At 36.3% G+C, this 15369-nt stretch overlaps 1 protein-coding gene across 3 annotated transcripts in view; it reads left to right on the forward strand.

Moving 5' to 3' along the window:
• Positions 1-5397: 5397 nt before the first annotated feature.
• Positions 5398-15369, forward strand: part of TP63 (tumor protein p63) — a 246224-nt gene continuing 236252 nt past the window's right edge. For all 3 annotated transcript variants that reach the window (XM_061167911.1, XM_061167912.1, XM_061167913.1), the window contains exon 1: positions 5398-5463. In XM_061167911.1, coding sequence (XP_061023894.1) covers positions 5402-5463 — 62 coding nt within the window. In that variant the 5' untranslated portion in view covers positions 5398-5401. The remainder of the gene's footprint in view (positions 5464-15369) is intronic.

Genomic DNA, 15369 nt, shown 5'->3' on the forward strand with positions numbered 1-15369 from the left:
TCAGATTTCTCCTGGCCTAAAATGACACCTTCCTTCTGAGAATTTGAAGGTAAATGTGTATGTGCGTGCTTTTTACTCAGTCTTGTCTGATTCTGTGCAACTCCATAGACTGTAGCCTGCGAGGCTTCTCTGTCCATGGGATTCTCAGGCAAAAATACTGGAGTGGGTTGCCATGCCCTTCTCCAAGGGATCTTCCTGACACAGAGCTCGAACCCCTGTCTCGTTTCTTGAGCCTCCTGCATTGGCAGGTGGGTTCTTTACCACTAGAACCACCTGGGAAGCTCTCTAAGGTAAATGATTCAAGCTTAAAAAACAAAAAAAACAAAACCTTGCTGGGTCTGACTTATTTCTAAGGTGGCACTATGAAATGACTCTATTCATTCCTATTACTTAGATCCCTGAAGATCTTCTGGTTCTAGCCCTTTCCCAAATCTTGTTTTTCAACTTTCTCCTTCAATCTGTGAACTTTCATATTTTAACCTGTTTTTATATTCTCAGTTTTATTTAGTGGGAGTTACTTTACATTGTTAGTAACAAAGGAGTCCTCATTGGTACATCCTTACTCGTAAAGAGCAAGAATGTAAGGTCCAGGACTTCGTTGGTGGTCCAATGGTTAAGAATTTGCCTCGCAATGCAGGGAACATGAGTTTGACCCCTGGTCAGGGAACTAGGACATCACATGCCTCTGGGCAACTAAACTCTCATGCCACAACCAAAGAGTCCACATGCCACGTAAAAAAATTCCACATGATGCAATGAAGGTCCCGCATGCTACAGTTAATACAAGTAGCCATATGAATAAATAAAGAGAATGTTAAGCCCAAAGAAAGTAGGCTACTTGTCTAAAGTCAAGGAGGAAATTGTGACCAGAACCCTGACCAAACCAGTTAGTCAGGTTCTCTCTACGTCTTCTGCATCCTCTAGAGCTAAAGTAACCTGGGAGAGAATGAGCTAGTCCACATCACTAAGGGACTTAATAGGATGGGTTAGTATTTGCTCTTAAAAAGTCTATTGGACTTCTGCTTCTGACTGTAATTAGGAATTTTAGACTAGTATTTTTATATTAATAATTAAAATTAGGAACACTCCACATGTTCAACAGTCATAAAGAAAAACCAGTTACAGATGTACATGAGAACATGGATACCTCAAAAACAATATGTGGAATGAAAGAACCTACCAGACACAAAAGAATACAAGCCATATGCTTGCATTTATGTAACATTCTAGCATTGTGCTGTCCAACATGGTAGCCACTAGTCACATGCAGCTATTTAAATACAAGTTGATCAAAATTAAATAAAAATTAAAATGTAGTTTCTTAGTTGCATTAGCCATATGTGGTTAGTGGCAACCATGTCAGACAGAGCAAATGTAGGTATTTCCTTCATCACAGAAAATTCTATTGGATAATGCTATTCTAGAAAACATATATCTGATAAATGCTGACAAAAAAGCAAAACAAGAGAGTGAGTGTTTAGGGTCAATGGTGAGGAAGGATTAACTGCAAGGGGAACTTTTGAGGTAATAGAAATGAGCAGGTTTGGGGAGTAATGAGATATTCTATATTTTGGTTGTGGCACAGGCTATGTGGATTATAATATGTCAAAATTCCTCAGATGGAACAGTAGAATCAGTGAATTTCATTGTATATAAATTATGCCTCAATAAAATTGATTCTAAAAAGTCAAGTGTTTCATGGAAGTTCTTTTTAACCACTTATGGTAATAATTAGATGTGTTTTTGCAAGGATAATAAATAAGTTATTTGTCCACTAGACCATACTTTGCTCATCCCTGGAGATACAGAGATGAATTGATATCAAACCCACTCTCAAGTTGTTCACCATCCAGTACAGGAAATGGTCTTATGCCAAAGTAGCTCAGATCTAGGAAAGAAATAGCAGGTGCCCTTTCACAAGTTAGAACATCATAATTTAAGAGGGGTAGGGTAGCTTCCTTTTACCTGGAGGGATGAGAAAGGCTTCCTGTTCTTTCACGTGTTTGTGAGATGTGGATATACACACGTGGGATTTAAAGCATTCTGGATGAAGGACAAGACATGCTCCAAGGCAGGGAGGAACAAGAAAAGCATGTCACCCAGTGGACAGAGTACATAATGGGGAGCAGTTAAGATATAATTCACATGAATGTAAATGAGAAAGGTCTGTGTTTTGAATACCTGAGTTTGGCAAAGTACACATTCTTGGCTACCAGCAACTGAAAGGAAAAAAAATATTATTTTATCTTAGAGCGAGTCCAGGGTTCCAGGTCCTGAATACTACTGTTTCCCTAAGCTCGTTACTTCTTCTCTTCCTACAAATCAAAAATCTTCACCAACAACATCATTCAAAGATGGGGGACATGGTCAGAAAGGCAACTGACTTCTCCCAAGCTAAAGAGAAACTTATTCTATTACAATCTCTACCTAAAAGACCTAACATGTTGGAGAAACATCTAACTTGTATAGCAAAGAAATACTTTATGCGTTTGTGTACTAATCTGAGGGCTTTTCTGGGTGGCTCAGTGGTAAAGAATCTCCCTGCAACACAGGAGACTCAGGTTCAATCCCTGGGTCAGGAAGATCCCCTGGACAAGGAAACGGCAACCCACTCCAGTATTCTTGCCTGGAAAATTCCATGGACAGAGAACCTTGGTGGGATTCAGTCCACAGGGTCGCAAAAGAATCATACATGGCTTAGCAACTAAACAACAACAGTGTAGTAACCTGAGCTCCCTGGGTGAAGAGGGATGTAATAGAAATAAAAGTGGCAATTTTGGTAATTACTGTATAATTGTCATGTATTTTCCCCAGGTTCTGGACGGTTGGGGGCCATTGTTGTGTTGTTGAGTACTGGACAGTCTGCCTTTTACTCTTGATCAGAATAGCTCTCTGCATTTATTTTCACAAAGCAATAGGAGCTAGTATGTTTCATAATTATAAATTATATTTATCAGCTCAGTTCAGTCTCTCAGTCGTATCCGATTCTTTGCAACCCCATAGACTGTGGCCCGCCAGGCTCCTCTGTCCATGGAGTTTCCAGGCAAGGATACTGGAATGGGTTGCCATTTCCTTCTCCAGGGGATCTTCCCAACCCAGGGACTGAACCTTGTATCTCCTGTGTTGGCAGGTGGATTCTTTACCACTGTGCCACCTGGAGTGGGGTAATATATATATATATACATATATATATATATATGTATATATATATATATTACTATTTAATAGCAGTCCCTCTTAACCTAATAAATTTAGGATGTTTTTAAATAACATGGATGTCAGGGCATACATTTTAAATGGTCTTTTTTAAAAAATAAATTAAGCTGTAAAAATTTGAAATGAAAAGCATGTTAAGAATGCTTAAAATTAATAATTTATTAATATTTGGGAATCGAGAGCCTCTGCTGGTAATTAAAATATTTGGAAGGGTTCTGGTTATTTCCTAGAAGTATATAAAAAGCAGGCCTGAAAATAGCACTGGGTCTTTATACTCAAAGTGTGATGCTAAAGCCAACAGCACCCATCACCTGGGAGCTTGTATGAAATGCAGAGTCTCAGGCCTCATCTGAAACCTACGGAACTAGAATCTGCATTGAGAAGATTTCCAGGTGACTCGCAAGTGCTTTAACATTTGAGAACCACTACACTTGAGATCACTATTTCACCTCCCATTTTATAAATGGGAAAAGCTAGACAGTGTGGTGGGACTTGGGCATGCTCAAAGGATATTGAATATTTTTAATTTAAGAACTCTATATATTCTGGTCATCTGTATTTGCTAATAGCAGGGAGTAAAGCCAAACACTTTAACTCCAATTAACAAATCTATAATTAATTAGTAAAATGATCTTCCCTCAAGTTTCTCATTTTGTAGAACAAGCTGTTTGAATTGGCTGAGGCTCAGGCCGGCATATTTGTGAATTTCACAATTCACAGATGTTAGACACTCTCAGGCTAAGTAAGGAAGAGAATGTCAAGTTTTAAATAGCTTCTCCCTTCTATCCTGGCTGCAGCAACAAATAAAATATTTTTATGAAACACATTTTGAACCAAATTTTCTCAAAAGGAAATGTCAAACTGCTCTGAAAAGGACTTTAGATTATCTCACAACTTTGACAACTTCTGATGCCACCAGTTTACAGGTGACCTGTGATCAGGGGTGAATGGAGGATGTGAACTTACATTGTTAATGACACTTGGACACACTTTTTTTTTTTTTTCCGTTGGAGTCTATTTTAATTTAGCCTCTGAATCATATTTCATTCAATTCCCAAATCCACAAAACCGTGATTGGTTTACAGCCTGTATTCAGAAAGGAAATGAATTATTCTGTATGTAGACTTGATATATTGTTTTGGATATATGAACAAGTTAATGGTTTTACTCCAAAGTAGCTCGAGCTAAAGCAAAACCAAAAGAAGCCAAAACAATAGACATAAATAAAAAAGTGGGAAAGACTATGGAGATAACTCAAATGTTTCCAGTAACAGGCAATTTGAAATAATTTTGTAAGCTTCAAAACTGTCAAAAATACTACATTATTTTCCATTTGAATATTACTTTAAGAAACTTATGTGTGTGTGTTTGAGGTAGGATAGTTTAAAAATCCAATAAAGGTTTTTTGTTTTTGTTTTTTTTTTTAATTTAGGGAAGGCAATACTAAGGGGATGTGAATGGGTATCTCTTTTAGTTGAGACGAAGAGTGAGTTCTAGGTTAAATATAATCAAGGAATTTCCCCGTCTTTGCTATTTGAGATTGTGACCACAACAGGCGGTTGGCTGAAAGGGAGAATGAAGGGGCGGGGTGGGGGGGGGGGGATGGTGGAGATGAAGAAGAAGAAAAAAAAGACAAACTTCCTAAGCAGCTCTGTGAAATATTTAGTTCCAGAAGCAGTCACAGAAGTCCTCAAATTAAATCAGTATGCAGATACAAGGAAGCATTAATTAGTTGGAACAGGGTGGACATTCATTAGCTCTGCTCTGTTGTGAAAGTCCAGGCTGCTGAAATTAAACTCTGATGCATTCATGCCAGCATCCAATCACCAGAGAGACCAGCAGTTCAGCGATGACTCCAAATTGCCAACGAGTGTGGCCACTATACATGAAGTACTCTAAAGCCGTAGTAGAGAAGGAAGAGCAACTTTAGAGAGGATGCCCAGCTGGTAAGATTCGACTGTTTCTGGTGTTTTAATCACTTGATGAATCTCATTGGTTCAAATCGAGAAACGCTCCGCCTCTTTTCAAATATGTGTGAAGGGGGAAAGTGTCTACACGTCTATGTCTGATAGCATTTGACCCTATTGCTTTTAGCCTCCTGGCTTGATATCTATGTATACACAGGTATATGTGTATATGTTATATACTTTTCTCCATTTATTGATATCAAAGAGAGTTGAAGGAAATGAATTTTGAAACTTCACGGTGTGCCACCCTACAGTACTGTCCCGACCCTTACATCCAGCGGTGAGTTTAAACGTGAGATAAACTTCTATCAAAACTTAATTGGAGTGCCTTGTGTATGATGAGTGTTTCTGCTGTATTCAAAGAGCAGCCTCTCTTTGTTTATGAGCACAGTGATATTATTTTGCACTTTCTGTGGACTTAAAGTGGTCTGTGGGCATCTTTTCTAGGTTTCTCTTTTAGTTCCTATCTGAATGTACAAAGTAACAAAGTTTGAAGACGGTCTTCCCACGATGTCTCATAAAATTTTCACACCATTTTAAGATGTTTAAAATCTGTTATTTGCCAGGCTTAGCCCTCACCCACCCAAGTAGAAGACATTTCATTGGATAGGGATGTAATAAACTGTGAATGATCTTCAAGTCAAAATAAACACAGAGTAATTCTGATTTATGCAATAAAAAATAGATAAATAGCCATTGTTATACTAAACAGATTGTGGCTTGTCATTTTGGCTCTATAGCATATTTTCTTCTTGATTTGTTTCATAACAAACATCATCTTTTGACAAATCCAACTTTTAAAACTTATAATTATCCTGAATTTTATTTCTGCTTATAGGAAGTAATGTTTGCTTAGCACTAAGAGGGAATATTAGTGAGTGTGCACAGTGTGTGTGTGTATGTGTTTCAAATTAGAGTCTGCTATTTTTAAACTGGTAAATGAAATCTGAACAGTGTTTTTCCAGTCATAAAGTTATGGGAAATATTCAAGTCGTATGTAGCAGTGTGATGTTGTTAATTTAACAGCATGAGATTTGATGTTGGAATTTCATACTTTATTTTCTGAGACTAATGAGGGAGGTCCTCTGGCTGTTGAAAATGGTGTGGTTCCAAAAGGGTTAACTTGTCATTCACCATGAGTGCCTAGGAGAGAATCAGTTCAGCAGCAGAGTAGGTTCTCTGGCCAGGGCTCACTGTCCAATTGCCCAGGCAATTAAGGAGGCCATGTGATCTTTCTTCATTAATATGAGTTATTACCATGTAAACAATAATGTAGACTATGTATTGGGTTGGCCAAAAATTTCGTTCAGGTTTTTCCATAACATCTTACAGAAAAATCCAAATGAACTTTTTGGCCAACCTTACGAATGCAACTTCTTTCCCTGTGATATTTCTGGTGGACTGTGTGAGAAAGCAGAAGAAAGAAAGAAAGGGAGAAATGTGAATGGAATGGTGGAGAGAGCAAGAGAAGAAAGGAAGAAAAAAGAAAGAGAGAGAAAGCAAGTTTGTTGGTCTCCAGGTTGAAATGAGAAATGTGTATGGTGATTTGATTCCTGCCTTGCTGTGTATTGCAAACATTAGTAGCAAAAATGAATGGCTCTGGAATTCATGTTCTTATATAAGATTTCGCTGGCATCGTGGGGTGAGTGGATAAAGAGAGAAATATTAAAGATTTTCTAGTTCTCAAAATTTTTCCAGCCTCAACATTTTCTACTTCAATAAAATCTTTGAAAGAATATTTCTAAGAGGATAATTCTGGTGAAACATTAGCTGTATAATGCATCCCCTGAGGAAATCTTTTTTAAAGTAGGTTCTTGGATCTACCTCAGCTCTAGAAGAAACTTTCTTCTATTGACTAGCAACCTGCATGTCAATCACGTAGACCTCTGTCCAGGTGTATTTCTAATGATTGATGAGGGAAGCCTGTAAATATGAATACACAAGGAAACTGCTTTTCACAGTGTCCCAGCAACCTGCCCATTGATGGAGCAAATATCATCTCAATTTTTGACAGACTGTAAAATTTAAAATAATAATAGTACTTTAAAAATGTTTTAAATTCTGCTGAATCTCCGAACTTCACGGCAAGTGTCACTTTTGGGGAAGAGGGGTTCATGTGGGGCAGCTGTGAGATGGTGGTGCAGAGTGATCAGCGAACATTTCTTTGCCAAATAAATTGTTTTAGGTAAGATTATCTACTTTCCATTTGTCATTAAAACTTAATTGGAAAATAAACTAAAGAAAAACGTTCCTTGCCAACCATCTACTTACTCTGAGCAAGGCACTAGAAATACAAAAATGAACAAGGTATGGCTGTAATGTTTAACTCTACAATACTTACATGTTTAATAATGAACATTTTCCTCATATTTTTAACCACTGTCAGATATTTCAAGTTCTGAATTATATTTTTCTGTCTAGGCTGTTTAGGGAATAAATGAATGAATAACTGGAATATCACTATAAGAAAGAATCAAACAATATTCTGTTTGATTCCTCAGGAGTGAATGGGTTTGAGCTGGTTTTTCTAAGCAGACAATCCTTGTAGTTCTCAGTTTACAAATCTATTTTAAGTAAGACCAAATTTAATCATTCCATAATCATAGTCATCTACATAGTTAAATTTGTCTTTTTCCTGACCTTGTCTTTAGAAAGAAGTTATAAAAGAGAATTTTCATAAAGGAACAGGATTTCTTGTTATTTTTAGCTGTAAGCTACCTTAATGCATGAATTTCCTTTTATCAAAGAATACAATAAATGAGAGCTGCTATTATCATTTATTACTGAATGTTAATGCCATTTCCCCAAAAGTCAGTTTTAATATACATTTCAAATTTAGATTTCACCCTCTGCTTTTTTTTTTTTCCCTTTGCACCTGAACATATTAACATATTATGCATTTGGTTGTGCTCTGATATGGATGCTAATTTACTGTAGTTTTTACAAAAATTTTTCTGAAAATCAAGATACTGAAAGATACTGAAACTATCTAAGCTATCTATATACAAGAGGAGAAGGTGGACAAATCACAAGTTTTGTCACTTTATTGCTACCTTAATTTAAAAAAAAATAGATGAAATTGTGGAAATCAATAAACAAGAGCCAAAGGGTAAGATAGCATTTCCTTATAAATTAAAACCATAATCAATGAGTTCTGTTTATTTTTTATTTGTAAATATTTAAAATGAATCTAAATTTTAGCATTTTAGGAGTTAAATTTTGTTAATTTATCGTTTGGGTTATAATTTGGGCCTTTTTGCATAATTAGTTTTGGAATTGCCACCTCGTTTTTAACATAGATCTCTAACCAAGTAATTCTAAAAGACAGATTGAATTCCTCCAAATGTCATTTTGAAGATTAACCAGTCAAAATGATAAAAAAGAATCAAGATTAAATTTTGAAATATTATGATAACTGAGAGAAATAAGAGAAAGTAAAATAAAATAAGAGAAAGTAAAACATATTACAATTTGAACCACTGGTAAAATGATTTTGAGTTTGTTTCTTCGGGTTTTTGGTTTTTTTTTTTCAGTCACCCTCTACTCAAAGAAGTTTAAACTTTAAAGTTCTGTATGGATGAGTAAGAAGCATTTCCTGTGTAAATTACATATTGATTGTGAATTTTATGCTTTACTGGCTTAAAGGTCAACTTTTTAAACTGTGTTTTCTAAATATATCCCAAAAGGACAAAGAGGGCTGTGGGTGACAATGAACTTACAGTGGAGGATCATTTTATTTGTCAAATATAATCTCATAAAGACAGATGCAGTTCTGTGCAGAGTGTCTTCAATTTGCTTCTCCACATCCACCCTACCTCCTTTTGTTCTGGATCCCAGGAAGCTGACTTATGAAGACTTCCTTATGAAGCAGTTCCTTTCTCTTCTGTTTTCTCTTGGGTTCAACCAGTGGGTATGTCTAGCAGAAGATCAAAGGACAGGAGGAGGATGAATTGGGGGTTTATGTTTCCCTGTTTCTCCCTTGGGTTTTCCACTAAAGGTTGCAGGTCTCCAGGGGCTCTTACCACAGGTCTGGGTATCTTGAGTTTGAGTAACTTCTCTCTACTATCCTTTTCCTTCAAACTTAGGGGTGTAACAATTTTTAGCCACTGCCAACTCCAAAAAGTCATACCATATCTCTTCTCCCTTCATCAACAGTCCCTTTATTAAACTCTCTTAATTTATTCTTTTTTCAAATGCTTTTTCCTTTCAGGATCACATCCAGTAGAAAAATGAAAGATACGCCCATAGTGTTCTTTATGTACAATGGAGACTTTGAAAATTAATATATCATTTAATATAATTTTGATGACAATTAAGTATGTATCCATCCACTTCAGTGAGCAAACCATTTTTAATACGGCTAATCCATTAATTTTAGCCAGCTCCATAATCACTAAGTTTCTCTGTCTGACTGAAAGGAATGAGCTAACATGATGCAATCTGTGTAGTTTTTTACATCAGTGCTTGAAATGAAGAAAGGCAGAGGGCAGGGAGAATTGATTCATAAAGTAATATAGGGTTTATCAACAGGGACTAATGCAGTCACCAACTGTAGTCAAGAAAAATCTGCCTCCAACCCTTACAATTTTCACAAGAATAAATGTCAAAAGACCTTTATGACCCACTGTTGTTAGCCAAGAGTAAAATGTACTGTAATTGTGTACACAGCTCCCGAGCTGAATGCATTTAAATGGCACAGAGGCAGGGACGTGTGTCAGCTGAGGGCACATAGCACTTATCAAAAGACCTGGGTAATAGTTGTAATGCCACCACTAACTGACCATGTGACTTTCATGGAAACCACTTAAGCCATCCAAATCAAAGTTTCTTAGTAAGTTAACTAGGGATAACAACTTCTAGTCTACTGTTCACAGCTAAATCACTGAGAGTTAAATAATAACCCATTAAACTCTTCAATGCATCCACTTAGTGTACTGCTAGCTTCTGCTGTTGTGTATATGGGGGCTTCCCTGGTGGCTCAACAGTAAAAAAAAAAAAAAAAAAAAAATCCGCCTGTAGTGCAGGACATGCAGGTTTGATTCCTGGGTCAGGAAGATCCCATGGGGAAGGAAATGGCAACCCATTCCAGTATTCTTGCCTGGAGAATCCCATGGATGGAGGAGACTTGCAGGTTACAGTCCATGGGGTCACAAAAGATTCAGACATGATTTAGTGACTAAACAACAACTAATATGTGTACAGCACACTGGAGAACTAGAGTTTCCTTCCCAGCAACAATTGTGTCCTCATGGAGGCATACCTAGCTTTCATTTCACTCTATATTTAAACACAAAGATGATTATGAGTCCTGCCCCATGATATTGATTTGTCTCCATTCTTCTGCTTTAGAATTGAGAAATTTAAAACCTAGAGAGGTTAAGGGACTTGCCCAAAATCACATACAAAAATAGTAGCAGAACCAAGCCTAGAATCCAAGTCTCTCCCCCATTCAATGCTTTCTACCACAGAACATACTATTTTATTAGATCCATATAGAACTTTATGAGTAACAAAGTATTATTCAACATGTTATGTAGCTGATTCACCAGGACAGATGAGGTAGGCAAAATAATGGTATCCAGCAATAGTCATGTCTTCTTTTTTTATTTTGTATTGGGTACAGCTGATTAACAACAGTTGTGATGGTTTCAGGTGAATAGCAAAGGGACTCAGCCATACATATGCATGTATCCATTCTCCCCCAAACTCCCCTCTCATGCAGGCTGCCTTGTAACATTGAGCAGAGTTCCATGTACTGCACAATAGGTCCTTGTTGGCTACCCATTTTAAATATAGCAGTGCATACACGTTCATCCCAAACTCCCTAACTATCCTGTCCCCCCATCTTTCTCCCTGGTAACTATAAGCTGGTTCTTGAATTCTTTGTGTCTATTTCTGTTTTATAAGTTTATTTGGATCATTTCTTTCTAGAAGATTTAGATTCTTCTTTATTCATTCCTCTGTTGATGGACATTTAGGTTGATTCCATGTCTTGGCTATTTTAAACAGTGCTGCAATGAACATTGGAATGCAAGTGTCTTTTCAGATCATGTTTTTCTCCAGATATATGCCTAGGAGTGGATAGCAGGTCATATGGTAGCTCTATTTTCAGTTTTTTATGGAACTATGTTATATTACACATGATTATATGTTCTATTACACAGCAAAGAGATAATAGGTTGCATATGGAATTAAGGCTGCTAATCAGCTGATCTTAACATAGGTAGATTATCTTGGACTATCCAAGTGGGATGTAATCACAAGACTCCTTAAAAGTGAAAGTGGGAGGTAGAAAGTCAAAGTGATGTGAGGTGAGAGAAGATTCAGTGGATTTTGAAGATGGAAGGGGATCAGGAGCCAAGGAAGGATGGCTGTCTCTAGAAACTGCAAAAGGCAAGGAAACAGATTTTCCTATACAGCCACCAGGAGAAACACAGGCCTGCCAACACCTTGATTTCAACCCAGTGAGATGTGCCTTAGGCTTCCAACCGGCAGAACTGTGAGATAATACATGTGGGTTGGTTTAAGCCGCAAGTTTGTGATAGCTTGTTACAGCTGCAATAGGAAACTAATTCACCAGGTAATGAATTTTTATCCTCAAATTGTAGATATGAACCTAAATCCTTTTTTTTTTTTTCATTTGTTTTGTTTTAATTTGTTTACCTAAAATATTCCATGAGCTTATCTATTTTTCTTGGTCCTGAGTGGGAAAGGTAAACGGTATGAGTAAGATACAGTCCTAGACCTCAGGGCTTCCAAAGAAGAACTATATGCAGAGAAATACTACAGTGAGGTTCAAGAGAGGGTAGAAGGCCCTGGATGTGCAGCCTGGGGATTGCAAGTGCAAAGCACCCACCATGGAGGCTGCAAGTTGGAAGCGTGACTTTGGTTAGTAGCATTTGTTGAAAAAAAGTGAAAAGTGAAAGTTAGTCACACAGTCATGTCTGACTGTTTGCTGTCCCATGGACTATAGCCCAGCCTCCTCTGTCCATGGAATTCTTCAGGCAAGAGTACTGGAGTGGGTTGCTATTTTCTTCTCCAGGGGCTCTTCTTGACCCAAGGATCAAACCTGGGTCTCCTGTATTGCAAGCAGATTCTTTCACCAACTGAGCTACTAGGGAAGCCTCTGTTAAGGTTCCTCAAAAAGGTTTTTAGAGAAATTCATTTGACTTTCAGGAAGTAACTGAAACTGATACCCAAATTCAGACTCAGGAAAACCCAGTAATACACACATTCACTTCTGATACTGTTAGGAATTCAGAGAGCTGAGACTCGATAACCTGAGACTATAACTTGATAAGTCTAGCTGGAGCCTTCGAATTTCATTGTAAACAAAAATAATTTTGATTCATGTACTACTCAGACCATTCAGACCACTCTTGGGGGGAAAAATAGTTGTAGGCCTTCTGTGCTATAAGGTTCTCAGTTAATTTTAGGTTTCCAATTACCCTGATGGCACCCTCTGAGAAACTGATCATGAGGGGAAGGAATGCAAAATGCAGCATTTTTATCAAGCACCCCAGAAGATGTGCTTGTATATACACTCAATTTTGAGAACCACTCTATGCAGGGAGGAGGACTTGGACTGAATATCCCAGTTGAAGCTCATAAAAAGGTACCCAGTGGTATGAACAATGAGAGATGCATGCCTTTCCAAAGAGAGACTTCATGTTCTCACTTTACTTAAAAGCCAAGTGGATTGTGAGATTAAAGTGGCAATTTTCAATCTGTTTCAAGTCAAGAGAGCCAAGTTTTTGATTAGCTGTTTGCAGCTCAAATTTGTCCTGACAGGGTTTCTATCTCCTTTAAAGAATTCACCAAGAAATAGTCCTCAAGCAACAAGTGATGGATGGATAAAGCACTATAATTATGATCAAAGTCCAAAGACTCCAGTCTATGTAATTATGCACTTCCCAAACTCTGAAAGTCACTTTGTTCCATTTAAAATAGGATGAGACATGGACATGGGGTGATGTGTACTTTTTGGTTTTCAAGGTTTGGGAAATGACAGTTATTAACATTTCTGTTTTACCTTAAGCCATAATATTTGGGGAATAATTTAGAGGGAGAGGATTGTCACTCAATTCTTATTGTTTACCTTCCATTCTCCACTTATATCTGTCTCTCTTTTTATTATAAATTAGCCTCTTTGAAGTTCAGAATGAAATCATTAAGCTTAGAAGTCAAATTATAAGGACTCAAAGATCTCCTTTCCACTTTCCAATCTCTTATAGCTTTTTCTTTTGTTTCAAATGAGCAAACTTAATATATCAAGTTGAATAGCAGACACCCATTCTCACTTTCCATTGACTCAAGCAGTTCTTTTATAATTGAGGGCAATGCCAGCATCATAATAATTAGACTGATAAAGGATTTTTAGTTGAGAAATACAAAACTGAAAATTGTTCTGACAATTTAATCAGCTGCATGGTTACCTAGAGTAGATTTTTAATGTAAGGGTTTTGTTGTTGTTGTTTGATTGTTTGGCCGTTTGTTTTCTTTTGTTTTAAGTATAGTGGTATAGATTGAGGTGGTATAGATTTGGATAGAATATATACAAATTCATGGTAGGGGTAATGCTGGAATTGAGACTTTTGTTTCTAAAGTTAAGTATGTTATGTCTTAAGGTTACTGAGTGAATTTAATTTATCCTCCAAACACATTTGACATTTCATCAAGGTGGTCAATTTTTATAGCTTCCTTAAAAAAATCAAGTCTTAATTATTTTTATTTGAAATTCAGCATTAACTTTTCTTTTTCCTTTCTGACTCAGAGAGCTTCCATTTTTATGATTGAACTTAGTAGTGTCACTTCTTAACTATGTAATTTTATTCATTGAAACTTTCCATGAGAAAGCTCACTTTCTTCCAAATTTTTCATGGCAACCTGCCCTAAATAAAAAGTGCTAATAAGATGTATGTTTCCATTTTATTTTTCTTTTAAACCCTTTTATATCAGGCAATGAATGAAAAATTTTCTTAATAGGATTTTCAAACTAACTTATGAACAATCTAATGAATTTTTGCAGCATCCCAGTTGATACTATCTAATATAAGTCTTTGCACCTGCACAAGCTATTTTGTAGTAGACTGTAGAGGTTGCTATGGCTTTAATGAATATTTCCAGCATAGTGAGGAGCTCTCAGTGGATGACTTCTCTTCATGTTAGCAGTGGTGTGAAGGTAGGCCATCTTCGGTGTTATATTTGTGCTAACACATTTGATAGAACCTTATGTTAAATCATGTCTTCACTGAGTGAAAGCCTTGTCTCTGAAAGCACTACTTGCTCTTCTGTCATTTGAGGACCCACCTTATCTTTTCACATAAAATGTATATATAATTTTTACATCAAAATCTTGAATCATTTCCCCTCCCCACTTTTCCTTTTTTAATAGATGTTTTATATACCTTCACTTCTTGAAAAGACAGAATATACCTGAGAAAGCCTAAATATCACAAAACACTTTTTAAAAAACTAGTTTAAACTTTGCTTTGCAAAAGTAAATTAGGGCAGTTTGTGAGAGAAATTATGACAGCCACTATCAAAAAGAAAAACACCCAATAAAACTGACAAAATATGTAACTTCTGGATTTTATAAAAAGTGTCTTTTTATCTGGTTTGCCAAGAAAATTTTGAAAGAGTTTTGTAAATTAGCAAATTATTAAATAAATTGATAAATACTGTTGGTTGGAGTGACAAGGAGGAATTAGAAAAAGGGAAATTATAAAGGCTTAAAATATCTAAGCTTATTTGAAATGAAAAAAATATTCATTAATGTTCAGTAAATATTTACTAAATTAATATATAGTAAGGAATTTAAAAATTCAAAGCTTCTAAATACCAGTTTTTACCATAGATCTTTTAGCTTCATCTGGATTAAGACCAGGATAAAGGAAGATCTTTGAGGATAAAAATCAGAGCACTTTAGGTATTCTCAGATGAAACATTCAGATAAAAGTACTTGTGATTTGATATTAATGATATCAAAAATTATCAGACAAATGACATGTTCTTGACAATATTAGAAGCCAGCAAGACAAATCTAATAAAACAGTTGTTTTCCATATCACCTTCTAGCTCCATAATTTTTATACTTAACATATAATCATAAAATCATTTCAATATTTTATTATATAAATTACATAAGAATTTTCCATATACACATATGGATGTTTACAAATAGCCA

This window comes from Dama dama, chromosome 19 (assembly GCF_033118175.1).
Source record: "Dama dama isolate Ldn47 chromosome 19, ASM3311817v1, whole genome shotgun sequence".
Taxonomy (NCBI): Eukaryota; Metazoa; Chordata; class Mammalia; order Artiodactyla; family Cervidae; genus Dama; species Dama dama.